The following is a 22,470-nucleotide window of genomic DNA, read 5'->3' on the forward strand; positions in this document are numbered from 1 at the left end:
GGAAGGTCTTTTTTTATTCCTTTGTTCGTCGAGACTCTTAGACTCCGGATATAAAAGTTTGTTTTCGATGTCGTAGGTCAATTAAGAACTAGAGTTTCCATTTTATGTTAAATTTTATTACAATCTCAAAAATTTAAATAACAATTATAACACGACCAACTAGAGAAAAAAAATTAATTAATAATCCTCGCATTAAGCACACGTGAAACAAAGAGTGAAATATAAACCAGTCGTAACACAGACATTCAAAAACACAGGTCTGCAACCGAAAAACTGCACAGGTTTTTTATACCGTTGCTTACAGATTTTGAGTAACTGATACCGGGAAGAATACTAAAAAAGTTCCATCGCGTCAGGTTTTTTCTTCGACTAGTGTTTGTAGTTTCATTTAGAGCGAGACTCCCGTTTAATTCGAATTCGTGTATCCTATTCTTGATTCGAAAAATTTTATGCAAAAGTGATTTCTGACTTTCATTTAATGTGCATCAGAGTGAGACTCGAGAATAAATACAAACAGGGAAAGAGAAAATGGAAAGCGGGAGCGTCTTCGGAGGCGTATAAAAGAGAAGACGAAAAGGTATCGTAGGCGTAAAGAATGAACACGGAATAATAAATACATTTCTCAAGGAAATTGTTTGTTCAATTTTGTAAGAAATATTGTTTAGTTCATTTTAACGAAATGGCGGTGTTTTTCATTATTGTTCTACTTTTTTTTTTATGCGAACACCTTGTATTTTGCAAGAACACCGTACGCGATGGAGGAAAATGGAATTAATTTTTGAATTCAGCACACTCGAAAACTTGATAAAGAAAACAAAACATTTTTTTGCAGACCAGCGAATGAACCCGGTAAAATATAGAGCCATATCGTCAGCTACAATAATTGTAAATAATCAGGTTAGGTTTACCATTCCTCTCAAAATACATCCGGCTACCAAAAAAGGACTTCAATTTTTTCTTCAAAACATCCGTACTGGTATAAAAGACACAAACGTGGTTGAAACGTGGCCGTAGAGAAAGGAAAGGAGCAAGGAGAAACGCAAATTAATAATAACAGCAAACCTATAGTACAGATTAAAAACCCACGAAACATGGCGTCTGTTCACCAACATCGTCATGGCGGCCATAATCTAACTATCGACCCCATTACCGACCTAATAGTTAGACCCTGAATTCCCCTTGCGCCTCGCTGAAGATTTAGGAGAAGACAAAGTTTTGCGTTCTCGTGTCTCGTCTCGAATCGGTTACACTTTTCGGAACATATCGGCTTACCGGTACCATATGCCAGAAGTATACCACTCGAGAGATACGAAAACAGCATCAATCGCCCCCTTTCTCCCGGTTTGCGAAAAGCTTCGAGCTTCTCTTTGCATCAGGGTGAGGGCTTGACAACCATCCCGGCATCCCGTTCGGCCCCGCCAGCATCTTCTTTCTCTCCTCTCTCTGGCCTCTCTTCATCTTTCTCTTCTCTCCTCTCTCTTTCGCCGCGACGCAGTCTCCACAGTCTTTAGTTTATTCATGTTACGTAATAGGATAAAAACCGTCGCAGCGAGCTGAGTGCCTAGATGAGATTACTCGTTCTGGAATGGCCTATATACCGAACATGTGATATATAGGTACATCAAATCGTGCACGGACTTGGAGCTTTATCGCGTCTCCGCCTGTTGACGATTTTTTCTTTTTTTTTTTCTTTCTTTTTTTATTATTTTTTTTTTTTCTCCTTTTGATCCTTTTTTTCCTTTTCTTCGTTTCACTTTCGAACCTTTTTCTTTCCATTTTCACATTTATTTATTCAAACCAATTCGCACGCTTTACGAGCCCGCTCGTCACCTTTCGTTCAACCCATTATGCTGTATACACGTGGTTCACGGAATGCATGGATTTCGTCAATCTAACAGATCTTTGGTTTTTCCGTTCAAACTTATATTGTATTGTTGTTTTCGACTTCCGTCAGTAAGTTTTGAAGGTTTGAAGAAACAAATTAAGTTTCTCACCCTAAACAAATCCACTGCAACTTGTACTTGGTACTTGTTTCGTTGATCTAAGTCGGTAGATAAAATTCGATTGACCGTAAATAATTTTTGTTGATAAGAATATATATGTCAAATGAAACTACAAAGAAAATTGTTTCCATTCAAATAGTTCAATGCATCCATCTAGAATCACGAATAGGCTAATAAATTTAGATAGTTTTGAAAGTACGACGATACTTTGATTTCTAATATTTCTCTGCGTCAATTTTGAAAAATATATTGAAAAATCAGTGCCGCGATTCAATTTTCACTCGCAGCTCCATGAGATACGTTGAATCGTGCGACTCTAAGATTGAGGGAGTGTGCATATGTGGATAGACTCATGTACATATATTTTGTTGTGCGCTGGTATGATTGATGGCCGCAATCACGAAAGACGAGCATTTTCTTGGCACCTGTTTCCTATACGAACGAGCCTCTCCATGCAGTGACAAATGAGCTCCGAGCTTTTCATTCGCCGATCTTAAATCGTTTCTTTTTTTCTCATTTTTTTATTTTATTTCAATAGAACAATCGAGATTCGAAAGCTACTCGCAAATTTCCGAAGTATAGTAAGAGGTTTTTAGGCTTTCCGTTTTTCCGAAATTGAAATGTCTCCTCCGACGTCTGGATACCCGTCCAATGTTCGTTCAACTCCTCCAACTGATTGTTGAATAGCCTGTAAATGGAACGGGTTTCAGGTAATAGAGCGGATGATATTTCCATTAAGTTCCTAAAGCCGATTCGACCGGTCTGCGGGGCTGAACTTAATCGCCGATCCAATCCCCTACAGCCTCACTCGCTTTCCGTTATCATTAGCTTTTTCGAGTAAAAGAAAAAAACCGCAACTTCAACGTGTCTTCCAATAGCTGACTAAATTTCGTCCAATGACAAAACATGGTCGGATGCAGTCTGATCGCGCAGGTCTGCAAAAAAATATTGTTTTTCCGCTGTATGGGATGCTTTTGATAAATATTCAGTTTTCGAGTTTGCTGAATCCAGAAATTAGTTCCATTTTCCTCCATCGCGTACAGTATTTTTTCAAAATACAAGGTATTTGCATAAAAAAACGCATGAAAATAATAAAAAACACTTATTCTTGAGCCTTACTCTAATACACATTAAATGGAAGTAGAAAAGCATTTTGCATAGGATTTTTCGAATCAAGAATAGGATATGAAATTTCGAATTAAATGGTAGTCTCACTCTGAAACGTAACCGTAAACACGGGTTGAAGAAAAAACCTGACGTGACGGAACTTTTTGAGTATTTTTCCCGGTTTCAGTGGGTGAAAATCTACAAGAAACAGTATAGGAAACCTGTGCAGTTTTTTGGTTGCAGACCTGTGTCATTATGGTAAAATCCATGCATTCGGTTCAATGACCACGAAACTTTGCGACTTAAAGCCGCGGAATGGAAGGTCGAAAAGAAGACACGGAAGTGTCGTTACGCATGAGAATCAGACTGGCAAAAACGAAACAAGGCCACCGAGGCCGCGTGATTATCGATTTCTTTTATAGCGGGGTGGTACACACTTTGTCATGACTCATTAACCACGAAAAGTAAACAGTATCCCACTCGATTCAGCCCCACTTTGTTCTGCCCACCGTCCACACGGGCAGCGGAGGCGGCTTTGTTTGAGTTCAGGTGGACGAACCCGACCCAACCCAGAACGATCCACCCGATGACTTTGCGAAAACGACTTGCCCGACAATTTCTTGGCTTCGCCGTTTGTAAAAACCCAAAAGCACGTGATCGGCGCGTAAGGCTGGTAAAGCTCGATATCGCCGTAGGTATTACGGTACCAATTATCCGAATACCGTGAATCGTTGGCGAGGCAGCCGACATATGGGGGCAAAAAAATAAGGCACCAATTCTCCGGCGTCCCGTGCACGATGCAGAGTATGAGCGGTGGTATGGGTGCACAGCGCTGCTGTCGCGGGTGGAAAAATCTGGGAACAAACATATGTGCGGGGCGATCGTGGCTCGATAATTAACGTCGGAACTGACTGCGTGATGTAGGCTGCTCTCTACCCCCCCTGGTAGGACTGGCCATACGTGCGGTATTGTGGGCACTTGTCACGTGATTGCATAATCGATACACGTCCGCTGTCTCCGAAGCACTCTCCTCCTCCATAAAGCCACCTTCACGCACCCGGTGCACCTGTGAGCTTTTCCCTCCCCCCTCGCCAAGCGACCCTCAGGTGGATTATTACGCACCACGTGCCACGGTCTGCAAGAAATATGCACGGACTTTGCAGGGAGCTTGCGCCAATTACAGTCAGGGACGCGAGTCGCGCCAAACGTGCAGCTTAATGATCCAATCCGAGGTCGGAACCGCGTGAACAGCGAGCATCGCGCTTATGTTATCCTCGCGGTGATTTGTCGGAAACTTCCGGTCGAGGTTAGCCAGAGTTTTTCGGAGTTCAGGGCGAGAGTTGAAGAGGTATGTTCATGTACGGGGTGAAGTGGCGAACGTCGTCTCGGAACGAGGGTTCGATCCCTGAAAACTGCTCGGGGTCTTTGGCGACAAGTTGCGAATTATCGAAGATACATACAAGCCTCGCATAATTCAGTGCAACTGGTTACCCCGCTTCCCTTGGTACGTAGGTATGTACGTATATAAATACGAAATGGCCGCGTCGCGGCGGTTACATAATACTTGAAAAATATCGGAAAAGTGATAAACGTCCCTGAAACGCCGAGCATGTCGGACCCTGCAGGTGGATCGAGGACGCCGTAAGCGCGTTCGCGAATGCGGTATAAGCTCTTGGATCGATCGTGAGCAGTCCGTAACTTTTGGAAAAAACGAACTTTTTCGAGGCAGCGTGGCTCGACTGCAGACCCTGAGACGATAATTGAATGCAATTTTTTTTCTCACGCCTACAGAAACGCGGATTCAAACGCGAGTGCGATTCGATATGCACTGTCGGGTGATTCTGCGTACGGATAATGTAGCCAGTAGCAGACGCTGAGCTCTGGTGCTCGAGCTGTTGTGGAAAGAAGACGTGTAGCGAGTTGTACTCTCTCGATCTTGCAGCCTTGGGAATCGAGGGAAAAGCGGAAAGGAAGGAGGAGGAGGAGGAGGAGGAAAGGAGCTGGAAGGGCAGAGCTCCTCCGCCACCCACATACGGGACGCTGGGGACACATAACGCTCCCCGCTTACATCCAATCGCTCCTGATTTATATTTACTACTCACTTGGCCCTTATTTATTGTTCTTCTCGGAGAAACGCGCGCGCGGTAGAACCTTACATATACGTACCTATACTTATACACACACTGCACCGTTAATTTTATCAAATTGAAAATAATGGCAGGTTCGAGCTTTAACACCGAGTTGAAAGGCATTCAACGAAGCGTCAAACTCTCTCCGCGAGCTGTGAGAGTCCGCGTGGATTGGTTACCGCAATAGCTAATGTCAGAGCTGGCGATGAATAATTTTTTCAGGTACGGAGTTCGTTGTAGAAGTGGGAACTGAAGGAGCTTGTTTATTTACTCTATCACAGTGACGTGGTGTTTTGATTAACGTTGTATCTTCGCACTTTGGAAACATTTTAACCTCGTTTATACATCGTTTTTTCAATAAAATCAAAAGTAGCTTCAAGTTCAACGTTTCATTTATTCGTGACGGAGAATCGATTGATATCCGTCACCATTTTTCCCCGAATGTAAAGTATCGTTGTGTCAATCAATCTAGGTACCATTATAGATCAAAGATATGAGTTTTCAACCTCTGTAAAATGAAAAAATGTCCATACCGTAGTGTGAGACGACGCTGGGACGAATGGAACAATGCTCTCTCTCTCTCTCTCAGCAAAAAAAAAAAAGAAAGAACGAAATCAATTTTGGATGCAACGCAAATGAGTAAAGTATTTTATAGAATATAGAAACGCGGAAAGTTCGAGGCAACGAACAATAATGATCTTGGAAAGTTTTTAACTTGATTCCATTCGAGTCTTCGCCTACCAATAACGTCCAATCCGCCGATGTGTTTCGCTATTTATCCCAGGCATGGAAACTCCATACTCGGTATACATCAAGTACGAATTACTCCATACCGACCATACCAAAGTCGCCGGCTTCGGTACTAATAATCAAACAATTAAAATCTCTGGAAACGAACCCCGTCGTCGCGGATGGTTATCAAATTAGGCGGACAACGAATGTTACACCATACAACGTCGCTATTTTCTATTTGTCAACATCGCGTTCGGCGCTGCGACAGATTCGCATATCGAGATAAGAACGAAGAAATTAGGAACGAATTGACGGGGGCCGGGTTGTCAGGAAGGAGCGACACCGCCATCACATCCGCTTAATAAGTGGCAGGGCAGTAAGGGACAAGGGTGGCTCGGTCACGCAATTCGGTGTGCCGGAGCCGGTGGAACAAGCAGCGGCACTCCACTCCACTTCGCCTCGCTTCAATTTATTCCGGGGAAACACACACGTCCAGAGGCGCAACATCACCCAGTCACCGTATGTGCGTGGTTCCCGCAGGTAAAAAGGGGATACACGCACGGCACATGCCCATCCTTCCGACCCTGCGGTTTCGTGCCCGAGTGGGTGTTCTTCGAGGGTGGCTATCCCGCGGGTAGTTGCCGGCCGTATTACTTCCGTTTAGAGTCCGCCGTGGTTTAACTCTCTTTATTATTATTAGCATCGTCGTTAATAATGTTCTCGTTATCGCTACTCACCCGCGTTGCAACGCTGCTATTGTCGTTACACTCGTTTCATTTTATACCTCTCCGTATGGATAATACTGCGCAGAAACGGTTTCGAACTCGTCTCAGACGATCCGTACTTGATGTATCCTGAGTACGGAGTTTTCATATCTGGGAAAAGTAGCGAAGGACGTCTGCAGATTGGACGTTATTGGTAGGCGAAGACTCGAATGGAATCAAATTGAAAACTTTTCAAGATTGTTATTGAGTCAGTTGGTTTCGTTGCCTCGAACTTTTCGCGTATCTGTATTCTATCAAATACTTTACTCATTTGCGTTGCATCCAAAATTGATTTCCCTTTTTTTTTTCAGAGACAATTACTCCATTCATCCCAGCATCGTCCCGCACTGCGGTATGGACATTTTTTCATTTTACAAAGTTTGATAATTCATATCTTTGATCTATGTATAATGGTACCTGGATTGATTGACACAGCGATACTTTACATTCGGGGAAAAATGGTAACGGAGATCAATCGAGTCTCCGTCACGAATAAGTGAAACGTTGAACTTGAAGCTACTTTTGGTTTTATTGAAAAATGATGTATAAACGAGGTAAATATGTTCCGACATTGCAACGATACAACGTTAATCAAAATACCATGCAACTGTGACAGAGTAAATAAACAACCCCCTTCCGTCCTCGCTTCTATAACGAACCCCATGTACCTGAAAAAAGTACAAGTCGCCGGGTCTGTCTCCGAATCTGCGCGGATCCGAGTCTATTCGAAAGGATAAATCTTCCCCGACCACCGATGGTTCATCGACATTCAGACCGTTTGTCGATCGCGATTGGGCGAGTAGGTATCGAATCTATGCCCGTGCAACCGTAGCTCGTATAACCCATACCGCTGATGGTGGCGGCCGCGTAATGCCGCGTGAGCCGAGGGGGCAGACAGGAAATAAACGTAAGTGTATAATTACAATAATACTCGTGGGGTTTTCCCCACCTTGGTATACCCGCCCCATCGCAGGCAGGTTTCCCGGCGTCCCTTTCCCTCTCTTGAGCGAGTTTAGCCGAGGGGAGGACGAGCGACGAGTGGAATTTAACGAGTTCTAAATTCACGAGGGGCACGCGAGCTACGCACTCGACGCATCTGTGTTTGTTTGTAAGTCGTATGCAGTGTGTGTTGTGTATGTATGTATGTCACACCTTAGCGAGTGCACCCGCTTCTATTTAGCGCCACAACAACATGTGATCCATGAATATCGTTCCATTTAATTTACTCGACGGGATATTTTCCTTGTTTTGATTCCCTTCTTTCTCCTCTCCACTTATCACCTACGATTGATGTTCGTAATAGAGAGTACTTTTACGTAATTCAAGATTTGACGATTCATCTTGGCTGAGAAATTGGTAAATTTGAAAAGAAGAGGTAAAAAAAAGATATTGTCTTCGTGGTAAAGAAAGTTTATTGTTCGTCGATATAAACTAGTACCTCTGTTCATTCGCACAAAGAAGTGTGAATGTAAAAGGTCATCGCGCGGTGTAATTCTGCACAATTGTTTCCTTTCCTTATCGTCTTAAAACTCTCCACCTCGAAGTTCTTGTCGACACTGGAAAGTAAGATGCAAAAATTTTTCCGAAGATAAATATGTATGAGATACCAGATGTGGAACGTTTGTACGTAGGTAAACCGGAGGAGGAGGGATTGTAAGAGTAAAAGACATAGGAAAAGAATTGTGTATAAGGAAGAAGAAAAAAGACAAGCTGAAAGAAGTAAAAGAAAAACTTGGAAACTCGACGTTTAACAGTTCGGTCACGCTTCGACGAGCACGCCGCTCGCTTTCGAACGTTGACTCTCTATATATTATATATACTTCATCCTTTCCAACCGGTAGGAGAGAAATACGCCTGCGCATGAAGCGCACGTATGCATACGTCAGTAAGAAGTTCCACGCTCCGCCCCGTCGTAACAACCCCTATAAAGAGAGAAGGAGAATGAAATAAGACGTTGCCATTATCTGCTAACCGTGCCGAAGAAGAAGAAGACGGCGATGAGGAATGACGAAGCGATCCAAAGTTTTCCTTGACCCATTTGGAAGTGATATCGTCGTCGTTTGGTCATCAACACGTTTCCGGACGCGTATATCTTGACACGGAATGAAGTGCTCATTGCCAGGGTTGGGTATTCGATTATCTCAACGATGGCTGGCCTCACGCTCGAATGGACGGAAACACCTGCGTGTACCCGGGACAAATATCCTGTCTAGTTCACAGAGGTCTAGGCAAAGCGGGCGTAGCAGGTACGCGGTTGCAGGTTGTCCGACATTGTGCAAACAGACACACGTGCTTTCTGGTTTGACACGCGTTCACTAATCGACTCGCAGCGAAGCACGCGTGGAAAGAAAATTGTGCTAGACACTGGAAACGACCGAGAAACCGATCGTTCGACTCGACTCGTTGTCAATTAAGACCCCAGACTGAGCCCCGAGCTTAATGGGGGGTGGATTACAATTGCAGTGAAACACAAGACGGTATGATAATTATAATTCAACCCCTTCATAGTCCGCTCGACGTGCAATTAGGCGGCTGAATCGGTCGGACAAATCGACGTTTCAATTTTCGTAAATGTCCTCCCTGACTCTCCCCTCGCGTCGTCTTCCCGGGTGTATCCTGTGGGACCCGAAGTGGCTGATGATCGTGAAGGACGTTACACGAGAGTGCGATCATCCCTGCCAGACTACACCAGGGAAAGGATGAACTCTGGGAATTGCACTCGGGTGTCGACGCCACGTGTCGGCACGTGTGTCGCCGCGTGACCAACCTGTTATACACTATTTGCGATAGTCGCCCGCCCTTAAGTGTATTACCTACTTGTCCAATTACACCCCTGCATCCCCCCCCCTAACTTATACATCGCGTCGTACTTTTTAACGTCCCCCTCGCCGTCCGTCTCCGTCTCTCATTTCTCTTCTCGCCAAGGGTAACGAACCGTTGCCCGCGTCATTGCAGTCTTCTCAAACAACCTTCAATGGCACATGGAAAGCAAAATATTGTAGACTTTACATCTCCTGTGGTGAATATATTGACAACACGTTTTTAGAAATCCGATAGTAAGAGTTAGAATACCAATAGCAAGAGTTACAACACGCTTAAGTACAAGATCTGCCGCAATCGATGTAGATTTGACTCCGAGAAATGGCTGTTCATACATTCACCAGAGGAGATGTAAAATCTGCATCATCTACATTTTTTCGGTGCATTATCTGCATTCGAATTGGTATTCCAAGGCGAGTTGGAAATCAGCGAGTATAGGCCGATGCAGTGTGTGTTGACTTTATTGACGTTGAACGTAAGGTACCTATACCCATTGTGCTCGGACTGTTGAGGGATCACGTCAAAGACGGTTGCCTACTTATGCATGATGTTTGCCAGGTACGGTAGCGCGTCAAAGGTACAGAGCATAAAGTATCGTCGGTCACGTGGTAACGTATACCGAGTAAATCCAATTCGAGGCCATCAATATTTGCGCCATAGGCAGTATTTGCACCCTTATTTTTCAAACGTCGGAAGAGCGTCGTGGTTACAACTCGTCTCGTTGGACTCATTTTATTTACTTGCAACGTTCGCGACTCTGGCTCCGGCGTTACTCAACGTCAAAATACCCCCCGCATCGTATGACCCGTCCTACTTTCGGCGGGATCCGCAAGTTACGCATGCACGTAAATACAACGTTACACGAGGGGGAGCGAGGATCGCGAGTAAGCATGGCGTGAGAGTTGTTGAATCGCGACTATTTCACGGCCACCGTTACGTGACATTTCGACCGGTGTCCGCAGGCGCAAACGCGGTCCGGTCGACGCCGTGCGGGAGATGAAAGCCGCTCGTGAATAAATAACGGGGTAAAACCGGGCGGAACACGGCCGACTACCGACCCACTAATTCGTCACCTCTGACGGCCTGCGGCCGACGCGAGCTGCACAATAACTGTCTGCACCCAGGCAGGTGCAGTTTCTTGATTCCGCAAGCTTTTCCATTTACTCTCGACCTCTGTCTCTGCCGGATGAATAACAAGGTCTTTCGTCGAGAATCAACTACATGTAACGCGTCACCGACACCCATACTGGTACACAGTCAGACCTTCATTGGTTTGTTGCACTTCGACGCGAGGCAGAAGCCGCGAACAGTGAATGTATACCACGAAGGTCTTGGCACGGTAAGTACCAAGGCGTAGGTATGCGTATACCCTTCGTAGGCACGTTGTGGCTACAATATGGCCAATAAACTGCGGAGAGAAGAGCACCACCTCACCTCCTACGCTCTGGTGGACTGTAAAGATGATCCGAGCAGCGGTTATAATTGCTTCCCGACTATCGCTCTAGACCCTTCGTCTCTCCCGGGGATGAGTTAACTGCACCGCGCGAATAAGCTCTGCACCTTTTAGGGATTCATTGGAATGGTCTTCTCACAACCAGAGATGAGAATCAATTTTTCGTCTTTAAAAGCATGCGCAACATTCGAAATTCCTAGATAATGGTGTTGGAGCCAGCGTAGCGCGAATATTTATCCAAGCTTGGTACCTGTCTCCTCTATTGACTGTTTGATTCGCTTGGACTCCCGATTTGACAGTCTGTCGGTAATGTGAACTATACAGCCAGACCAGAGATGATGCGTTATTCATCATGAGAGTGAACTGTAAGTCCTCGTGTCATACGTGCACCAGCGGATTTCGCACCCTGAGTCCCAGCCGTCGCTTTTCCCGAAGGTGCAAAGTCATGACTCGATTGTTGTGGTTGAAAACTTGGAATTTTAACCCGAGTCGAAAGCGTTCCGAGGTAAGTCTGCCTACAGGCTGTAACTGCAGACACGATGCGTCTGTACTTCCGCATTTGACTGCGAGTCTGAAATCAGAATCTGCATTGTTCGAAGTCTGTTGTCAGGTGGCAAAATGTTGATGCCAAGGAAGATCTGTATCGAAGTCTTGGGATGGGAAGTCTTCAGACAGAGTATTATCGAATTCCTCCAAACGAAGACAACGCTACTACGGAGTAGACCGACGGTCGCTGAATAGCGGTATCCGAAAGTGACGAGTTTCGTTGACTCGGAGAAGAGAAGAATCGGAGAGTCGGACCCACCGGAAGGATGAGAAAATGGAAGAATTACGGCGAGAGGCGCGAGAGGTGAAGCCGTGGAGCGAGGAGGGAGGAAAGGGGACGAAGAGGAAGAGAAGGAGGGAATGGCGGCCGGGTGGATGGCGTGGATCGATGAGGCGAACCCGAGGATCTGATTGGCGGGCGGCAGGGGCGGACTGTGTGGGAGTGAAGCGGAGCCAATCAGGGCCGCTTTATTGAGCGAACCTCGCGTCTTTTAAGTGAGGTTACGAAATCACTGATTTTTACTTGAAGTTTTACCAAACCGCCACCGTCGTCGTCGTCGTCGTCGTGTAGATCGCTTCCCGATCGTTCGGTCTATCTCGTATATGGTGCCTGTGGTGGTTGCCGAATCCCCTCGATCAGCCCTCCACATCCCTCGCAGCCTCCTCCTCCCGGCAATCCCTCTTCGTCAATCCTCCGACCAATCAAATCGCTCCGACGAAACGTGCGAACCAATTCGACAAAGCTCAAAAAGAACTCTAGATACAGGTATACACGCATGCTGCAGTGAAGGATGGATGTCGGGGGATGCGTTGTACACCTTGTATGCGTGAACAGGAATGATCGAACTTCATCGATGTATAACACTGGTCTGCAACCAAAAAACTGCACAGGTTTTTTATACCGTTTCTTATAGATTTGCAATCACTGAAACCGGAAAAAATACTCAAAAAGTTCCATCAAGTTAGGTTTTTTCTTCAACACGTGTTTGTCGTTACGTTTAAAGTGAAATTCCCGTGTAATCTGGTATCCTATTCTTGATCCAAAAAATCCTATGCAAAAGTGATTTCCTACTTTCATTTAATATGTATTAGAGTGAGACGCGAGAATAAATACAAACAGGAAAAGAGAAAATGGAAAGCGGAAACGTCTTCGGAGGCGTATCAAAGAGAAGAAGAAAAGGTTTCGTATGCGAAAAGAATGAACACGGAATGTTAAATACACTTCGTAACGAAATTGCTCGTTTAATTTTTTGAGAAATATTGTTTAGTTCGCTGTAATGAAATGATGGTGGTTTTCATTATTGTTATAGTTTTTTGTACGAACATACCTCGTATTTTGCAAGAATACTGTACGTGATGGAGAGAAATGGAAATCATTTTTGCACATCCCATGCAGCTGAAAAAAATATTAATTTTTTTTGCAGACCTGCGTTATCTAAAAACGGGGTCGACTGCAACAGCTTCTTTATAGAAGCTTAGCAAAATTCGCATACCTGCTTATTGAATTCCGTTAGAATATCACGTCGATTTCCGAAGAACCCGTTCATAATTCCAATTACGCATCAAAATCTCAGCAACTCAAACTGATTGTTACTCTTGCACAATTATTATTTTTCCATCTCTGTGCAATCGGGCTGCAAGAAAATCATCGGTAAAGAGTTAAGAGAAGAAGGAAAAGGGAGTCGTAAGAAGCAGACGTTGCTTCTGTACACGCGTTAATACAGCTGCCCGTGGAGCAAAGCTGGGAGTCGGAATATTGCATTAGAAAACTTGATGAATTCTCTTTACTCTGGGCTCTCAGTTGCCAGCTATCTGGCTTCTCAGGGGGCTTTGTTTTTATCCTGAAATAATGATGAGGTTCGCCTGGAACCGAAATATCTCGGGCTGCAGCGGCGTCCTGCGCCTGATATCCGCTGATATAAAACCTTAATCTGCATTTGACGAGTCTCCAGAATCGACGGTCTCCGTTCCTATTTACAAACGATTACAACACGCGTTTTGATACGCAACTTTGGCAAAAAAAAAAAATTGTAAAATTTCCTTCTCTTTTCACCCCGGACGCAAAAATGCGAACAGGCTAATTGTGTGCCTGAATAAAATAAAAGAGTTGACGCACGTAACAACGTCGGGGAAGAAGAGGGGCGAGGGAGGGTGGGTCACAGGTTTGCAGCATAATAAAACGCGTGCAGGGATGGACCCCGAACTCGCCTCAGAGTCTCCAACTCCGTCAGGCAAGGCTCATTTGTTATTAAAGCCCAGGAGTGCGACGAGCGAGCGAGGACTTTGAACACGATTTCACACTTTGACTCGTCGCCCCCGGTAAATCTTCGTAATTATAAGTTAAACTTTGGCGGGGAAAATAAGAACAAGACTGAAGAAGAAGAAGAAGAAGAAGAAGAAGAAGAAGAAGAAGAAGAAGAAGAAGAGGAGGATACTCGCCGACTGAGCCTTGCTTACACTCCCTTGGTCACAACCCACGGAATTTTACTTTACTTAGGCTCTAAAGTAATTTCACCTCTAGCGTAATACTAACCGATTTTACTCAAAGTTGAAAATAAATGTAACTGTAACTTTGCTAGATTTATCGGTGAATTTTTTTTCTCTCAATTATTTCGGGGGGTAAACTTGACTCGATTGGTTTCCAGGTTTTCCTTCTGTGGGATCTAACTGCGAACAGTATAATACTGTACAATTGACGATAATTTGTAACGGTATATAATTGACCACAAAATATTGCCAAAGTTTTGTCTAACAATTTGTATTTGTCACACAGAGGAGCGCAATTAGGGATATGAAAACGGAGTGAGAAAATTGATTCGTATCTTACGAGCTGGTCGAGATGATAATCTTGAGAGAAAGGATTGAAGTGAGAATCGCTGTAGGTACTACGGTATAAATTAATCTACACCGATAGAAGTGGATCTAGCCATTTCGGGGTTATATATTGTCGACGTCCACGCAAGCTCGCATCACGCGAGCTTTCGGCCGAATCTTGAAACGGAGGCATTATTGCAGCTGTTTTAGTTGCAGAGAATTTTTCGAGAACTGCATAACTCTCCATCTACATCGTTATCTTGAGAATGCTGAAAAGGAATTTTCTTCCTGTGTGTTTCAGAGTCGAATACTGGAGGACGCGTCGATAATGTGCAATTCCTGGTCACCGCGACACAACGTGAGTATAATTATCGTAACTCTCACGAATGTAATTCTACAACTCGGAAAAAAATCTCCCACACTGTTAAAAATTATTGTAAATTTACTACACATTTACTGTGCAACAGAGTTGTCGATTTACGAAATCAGGTTGCATATTTACAAATTCGGTGCAGCGACGTATTTACAATGAAAATTCTTGATTTTATTAAAATTTATAGGAAGAATACAAAAAAGTCATTTGAATTTACTAAAATGTTTAGTACATTTATTGTATTTGTAACTTGAATAAGGGATAAGTGTGTGGTGAATACACTGTTCCGTATCCAAATAAAACTTCCAATACAGTGTAGAAAGTTCCGTACGAAAACTTTTAACGGTGCAGTTTTCTCAACTTTTCTTTGAGAAGTGCCTATCATTTTTTGATGCAAACGAGTCGCAGCTTCGGCTTCATAATAAATTCAGACGAGTCAACTTTATGCAGGTATTAATAAAAACGGGGCTTGACAGCGTAGAAGGTTTAAAATCATACCTATTTTTTGAATTAAAAAAAAAAAAAATGAAAATACGTGAAGCAATTTGAGTTTGAGGACTTTATTATTCATAGGTTCAAGAACGTTTCAGAATTTCTTCATTGAAGTTAATAACAAAATGGCAGCATGGCGCGTATATCACCCCTCAATCGAGTCTGGCACTGATGTTTGCAACTTGAATTGTTTATCCAATTAGTACACGGAAAACGTGGCTACGTCGGGCGAAGAATTTCTGACCTCTTTCTGTTTTTCGCACTACACTTTTGCCGCGCCTCGAGGTTTATAATTCGCAAAGGCTTTAAGCACGACGGGACGTGGGGGAAAATTGACGACGGCGAGGAAGCTGCAGTATAGCGGGCTCCTGAATTTCGAGTCGATTAGCAGAGACGGGGGGCTTTCTCTCCGATTGGTCGGGACGCGGTTCTAGTCCAGGGGCTGAGAGCTATAAAGGGGAAGAGAGAGCCAAGATGCTTTTAACGGGCTTCGAGCCACCCCGTCATATTCATGCTCCGGGAACCCGCGTAATCCCTTCCGCCCCCGCCCGCCTCGCAGGTACGAGCGCCATTTTCGCCTGGGACAAATTTAGAAGTAAATAAATATAAACGAACGAACATTACGAACCAACACTCGATCTTCCGTTCTCTCGAACTCTCCCTGATTATCCTCCGCCGCGATATATGTTTGTCGATGATAGACGTCTGTGAACGACGCCAGCGACACGAGCCTGACATAAAACTGCAGCTAACTCGCGGTTACGGTTATGGTCGGGAGGTAAATTGATTATTTAGATACACGATAACGCCAGGAGTATAAGGTACGGGCCAAGTTGAGTGCCGTAAAAAGAGCCAAGTGTCACTTAGCCGCAGCCCGCGGACTTGAGGATCGGATAGTTCTCTTCTTTTCATATACTCAGCAGCGTCTTTCGCTTCGTCCGAAGCGAGCGGCTCGGCGACGTGAAGAGAAAACGCGGCAGGGATTGTCTATTTCAATTCTGTCGCTATGACCCATTTGCTGTGCGCCAGACCAATAACGCGAACCTGATTTATGCCGCTCGGCTCAGACTCGGCTGGGACGGATTATACAAAATTCATCATCCGATGTAAATAATGAGTGACGTGTGCCCCAGATCATTGAGGTAATGGTGCAAAATGACCAGACACGCCTCGCTTCTCGATGTAGGGGAGAACGGTGCTAGTTAATTGTCACACTTTTTGCTCTCCGAGTTTTAGAATTTTTTGAAAAATAACAATTTCATTCGATTCGGACGCGAGGCAATGTGGATGGATCGTTTGCGCGACTGGAGAAATTTCGTCGTTGTTCCGAAGCAAGTCTGAATATAGTTTTTCGAATTACAAAAAAAAAAAGAAATCCCGGAGTGATGCCAGGTATTTTAAATGACGAACACTGGTAAAAAATTATGAATACTTTTTGTCGCACCTTCGTTTTCTTGTTTTCATGTGAGAACCTCAAGTTTTGAATGTCTATTTTTAAGTAATAATTCCTTTCTCCGTCCTGGATACCACGAAACAGTCGACCTAGACTCCGAAAACTCCGAAAATCCCGAAAAACTTGACCGAGACTTAGAATACGACGAAACAGTCGAAATTATTGTCACGTGTGAAAACTTGCCCCAACTCACGATTTCGTTTAAAAATGTGCGTATCTTCCTGAACCGTTATTCGAATATGAAAAATACCGATGTATATCAAATGATAGCGACAAGAATCATCTTTCCGATTATCTTAGTGCAAAATATTCCAACGCGTGCCAAGAAAATGGGAAAAACATATTTGGAAGATGGAAAATAATGACTCATTAGGTCCAATTTCAGTTTTTCAATCACTGCGAGTCCGCGTATGATGCGATATTTTAGTTAACAACATTCATTTGCTTCAAACATTGAATTACAACTTCAATCTGTAGCGCCGCTCGTTCCGATATCTAACGGTGGAGATACGAGCCGTGTGACAAATGTTTCGCTGCAAACGACGGCCGTTTCTTCTCCAACATTGCCGCAACGCTATATAACGTCGAACGTATAACCGATTATACTTCACCGCTCGATTCTCCGTACGACGGAATAAATCGGAATCGTTCCTCGATTAATTCGTACGAGTGTTCGTTTATGAATATTGAAAGTTTTTCGTTGTCCGTAACTCGATAACCATGCACCCGATGAATTAATCAAGTTCGAAAGCGTTCCTGCAGAGGAACTCGCGCGATGCTAACTTCGCTTAATTATCCACGAATCTTGTTGATAATTAATTCGAATTCGAATAATCCGAGACGATGACTATAATTCAGAAACATTCGATCCACGTATACACGTACAAATCCGTCGGTCCGAGAGACAGCGTTAAAAATTCAGGAAAAAGTGCAGAAACGCTTTCCTCCGAACTTATAACCGCGAAGCAGACTCCGAGGATATTTCTTGGACGGTATAACTGCGCGGTGAAATTGAAGAGATAGCTGTAACAGCTAGGCGCGGTGTGGTGAAGAATGACGGTGATTCGGCTGCAGGATAATTGGCTAATTTCGGGGGGCAACAGCTGAGAGGAGAGTGTCAGAGCCGCGGGTCTAAGGTTGATGGCGTCTCGTGCCTTCGGCCGGTTTCGAAAAATGACTCTATTAGTCCCGGATGCGGAGGGTGTGCAGGATCGCCGCAGCAACAAGTTCGCCGAAGACCGGGGTGTTAACTACGATGGCTAACGAGACCAATCTGTATCAGGAGTTGCGCCGGTTCACTCTTCGCCCCGCGTTTGTACACGCGGACAAAGGCACGTCGGAGATCCTCCTCTTCCCCACATCCCCCGAAGGAGCGAGGAAAACCTGCGGGAGGCACTCCGTCTTCGGGACAACCGCTCCCGTGGATTTATTACGCCGTTAAGTCTCACTTAAGTCTGGTATTTATCTCCATGACCGAACCCCGCGCCATCCGTCGCTTCTCTCTTACCGTTTCACGTTCACGTCCAGCAGCAGCCTCGGTTTACGTTTTGTGCCGATTATTTGTTTTGTTTTGTTCTTGTAATTTTTTTTGTTTTTTTTTTTTTTTTTTTCATTCTACCTCCGTAATTCCTTGACGTGGTTAACCGCCGTGACGAACGAAACGCTGGCTCGAACTTTGCGTGCCGGCCGTCGAAGCGTTTCGTGTACGACGTGGCGGAGAGTTTGGATTCGAGTGTCTCTCTGTGTCTGTCCGCATTATCAGCGCCGCGTCATGAATTACGTGTCCATGAATATTTGAAGAGCGTAAAATCAAACTATCACCGTTAACCCCAGCCCTCCGCATCGGGGTGAATTTTGCGTGCAGCACCGGCTGCAAGTATGTCAACCCTACTACTGTACGGTTGGTACGCGTTCAATTAGTTTTTACCCGGTCGTTATCTCTTCACCGCAAACCCGCCCGTGTACCAGCCATGTTTGATCGCCTCATCAGATTCAAGATTCGACGATCGTTATACAGGCACGGATCGCGTATCAATTGGCCGCGGATTGGCCGGCCGTTTGCAGGCCGTTAGAGTTTACGACGTAAAGTGGTAGACTGTTGTACGGAAAGAAGCCCCGAGCTCATAAATAATCGAAGCAGGCCACGACCGGTGGCGGTTTTCACGTGAAACATTGATCGAAGAGCACCCTCGCGGCAGGCTTCTTCGGTTCGTCATAAATACGAGTATACCCGCATTCGTGGTTCTACCTACGCATTATATGCTGAATTCGAATTACGTTTACCTGCTTTATGGTGGTACTTATTTGGGAGTCGGGAAAATTTTCATCGGGACGTCCCGCAGAAAAACAGATCTGCGTAAAGTTTCAAGCCCCTAGGTCGACTGGAACACGTGTCTCTGAGCTCCGAACGTCTTGAACGCAAAATATGTGTAGTTTTTATAACCAGTTATTTCGTTTTCATTGACTTTGGTATAAATTGAGGAACCGATTTGAAACTTGGCAGAGTCGATGCTTGTAATGATAGGAACAAGGCTTGAAAATTTCAAAATTTTATCGTAATTTTATAATGTATTTCCTTTTATATATAAGCTCGACAGCGTCACTTTTATCAGGCTTGTAGGGAATAAGGGAAAAATAATTATAAAAATTTTGAAATTTTCAACGTTTGTTCCTATCATTACAAGCAACGACTCTGCCAAATTTTAAATCGGTCCCCCAATTTATACCAAAGTCAAAGAAAACGAAATAACTGCTTATAAAACCTACACGTATTTTATATTGAAAACTTTCGGAGCTTAGAGGCACGCGTTTCAGTTGACCCAGAGGCTTGAAGCTTTACACAGATTTCTCTCGAATGATTTAACACAGATCTGGATAATAAGGAGCGCCCTAAGTCCAAGCCACTTCAAAAGCTCAGCTTAAAGCTTTCCCGTTACGCAGCAGCTAACCTCCGATTTCATTCGAATTCCAGGGTGACATCTTCGGCGGATTGAACGGAGGTCTTCAGGATGGTCTTCTCTCGCGAGCGGAAGCCCTCGCTGCTGACCTCGGAAAGCACAACGCGGGCACCCCGATGCCCTTGAAGCACGACCCCGTGGCGGTTTACCATCACGGTGCCCACATGCCAACCCCGCACCCAAACAACCGGCCACATCACCAGGTACAATCACATCTCTTTGTGAGTCCGAAACCAAAGTATATAATCTACTTATTTTATTACCTCGAGGAAATATTCGCCATTCGCTCACCGGGTTTCCGGTTTCGAAACGTCGAATGTTACACACGTCAAAATTACCGGGGAAATGACACGGGGTTAAAGTGAGGCACTTGAATAAAAGAGGAAGCGATAATGGGATAGCTTATTCATGGCTCACTCTCGGTTTACTTTTTTTTTTTTTAATTTGTTTGATTTTTTTTTTTTTGTTTTTTACTTTTCTTCCATTCTCGTTCCACCTACTGTACTCATTCGTATCTGTTTTCCGCGCATTCAATATTCACACATTTTTTTCACGACAAATGAACGCCCGGCATTCTCGCGACTCCTACACATTTGTATTATATTTTGCGCAGTAAGTATAATTCTTTTCGCTTGACGACAGCTGGTGCAGCTTTTAATATCAGGTCTTGATCGTGTTTCAACGATGAAAAGCCTCGAGTGGATACACAACGCTTTTACACTCGGTTCGCCTGGCTGCTATAATAGCTAATCTGCAACGTTTGCTCTGTACTTTGAAAAGTCCATTTCTTCCAAGTTTCTTTCGATGATCGAACGGTTGGTGAGCAAACGAACAGACTGCCGGAGGGCGAGCGAGAGAGAGAGATAGAGAGAGTGAGAGAGAGAGAGAGGGGGGGGGGGGGGAAGAGACAAAGAGAGACAGAAGCGATTCCAAACACAAACAAATAAGAGAACCACCCGGCGAACCCGGCTAATTCTGTTTGCTCCTTGTCAATACATCGCGTCCCTTATACCCGCGTCGAAATCGTTGAAGTTCGTGCTGTTCTCGAAAGCGCGTATACCAGACACTCAAATATACGTATCAGACTGGCCGTTGAAAAAAATGTTTACGTTCCAAGTTGAAGAGACTTAAGTTGACTTGAAAAAAGAAGATCCTCGAAGCTTTTGTCCACTGTATCACTATTAAGGGGTGTCGGTAATTTTTTTGCATTTTGTTTATTTTTTTCTCAAAAGATAAGATCTTACTTCTTTTCAAACTTTGATCGTTTTAAATCTTATAACGATTCAGAAAAAAATCAAACGGTAGACGAATAAATCTGGGATTGAAGAAAATACTCTTTATTCAAAAATTTTCAATCTCTCATTATGGAATATTCAACGTGACGTCCAAAGAAACATATATCCTAGAAATTGGTCTGTGGAATATATGGAAAAAAAAAAAAAATTACCGGCACCTCTTAATACTGAGATAGAGCATTGAAACTATGAGCGTCTTCTTTCTTCAAGGTTAACTTGAGATTTTTCAACTTGCAGAATAAACATTTGTTTGAAAGGCCAGTCTAATATATATATGGACCCTGTTATTCTTGTTATACACATTGACCGAAAGCAGCTTCGGCGCCACATCTTCGGCCGATGCATCGCATGTGCATCGATCTACGAAAGTTAATTCCGCCGCAAGATATCAGACAATTTGCGATTCGACGATTCAGGGGGTAGAAAATTGGCAAAAGGTGGTTAGGATAGGGTTAAGTACGCACTAAATTGCCGGATTATTTTCCAAGTGAAAAAAAATGTCAACTTCTCCGCGGTTATAATCATGGCGGGAGGATATCTGTTTGTTTTTTTTTTTTTTTTTTTTTTTGTTTCAAGAACAACTCAAGATATGACAGAGAAAAAATGATAAAAAAGACTTGAGAAGTACCTGCAATGACCGTGGCGTGACTGAATCGGGAACAAACAAGCTTTTCAGCTCGTCGCGTGACAAGCAGCGGGTACGATTTATGTGTTACAGGTATACCTATAACCTCGTCGCCGAGCTCTCTCCGAGTCCGCTTTTCGCTTTATTTTTCACGCGTTTGTTTAGTTATTTTAATTTTATTTTTTCTTTTTTTTCTACACCTAATTGCCGTTTTAAACGAGCGCTGATCTCGACTAGCAGCAGATGGCGATCAAACACCGTGGCGAAATCTGCGCATGTAGATATCCGCGTATCGCTCCGCAAATTTTAGAGTATTCGCCAATGCGAATGCGAATATACATTTTTAAATATGGCGCCACTTCTCTATGGCCAAGAGTTTTACGATTGATTGACCGACAGGCACACCATGCAAGTCGCAGGTACACATTATCACCGTTTGCATTTTATTCCGGAAATTGCCGAGCTGATCCGAACCAAGCCGATTGTTTGTTGAATTATTTAATGACAAATTGATAACGGTAAAAAATTAATTTTGAGGTCAGAAGTGTGATTCAAACGTGAAGACAAACTTTTATAATAAAAGTTCATCGTCAAACTAATGTTCTTTCTCTGATTTATTATTATTTTCATAATTCTTGTAAGCAAAATATGCTGCGTTTGCGACAATCATATTCGCAAAACGTTCGCACGCGTTTTGCGAATGCGAATATTCGTTCCATCACTAGTTTCAGCTCACGAAATGCGGGGCACGGTGGCGAATTCAATAAAGTAATTCGTCTCCTCTGTCCCGGTGCCCACGAGCCCTTGTAACGAGTTTCGTATACCCATGTCCACTGCATAAGGCACGCGTATTTTCGGGGGATCGGTGCAGAAGTGCGACAGGCACAACCCTGCAACCCCTGTCGCA

General features: G+C 44.1%; 1 protein-coding gene across 2 annotated transcripts in view; it reads left to right on the forward strand.

Moving 5' to 3' along the window:
• acj6 (abnormal chemosensory protein 6) overlaps window positions 1-22,470 on the forward strand; it is a 31,494-nt gene that overhangs the window by 3,227 nt on the left and 5,797 nt on the right. The window contains exons 2-3 of one of the 2 annotated variants that reach the window (XM_046610399.2): window positions 14,670-14,726; window positions 19,658-19,864. In XM_046610399.2, coding sequence (XP_046466355.1) covers window positions 14,670-14,726; window positions 19,658-19,864 — 264 coding nt within the window. The remainder of the gene's footprint in view (window positions 1-14,669; window positions 14,727-19,657; window positions 19,865-22,470) is intronic. The other variant, XM_046610400.2, reaches the window with a different exon arrangement.

This window comes from Neodiprion pinetum, chromosome 2 (assembly GCF_021155775.2).
Source record: "Neodiprion pinetum isolate iyNeoPine1 chromosome 2, iyNeoPine1.2, whole genome shotgun sequence".
Classification (NCBI taxonomy): domain Eukaryota; kingdom Metazoa; phylum Arthropoda; class Insecta; order Hymenoptera; family Diprionidae; genus Neodiprion; species Neodiprion pinetum.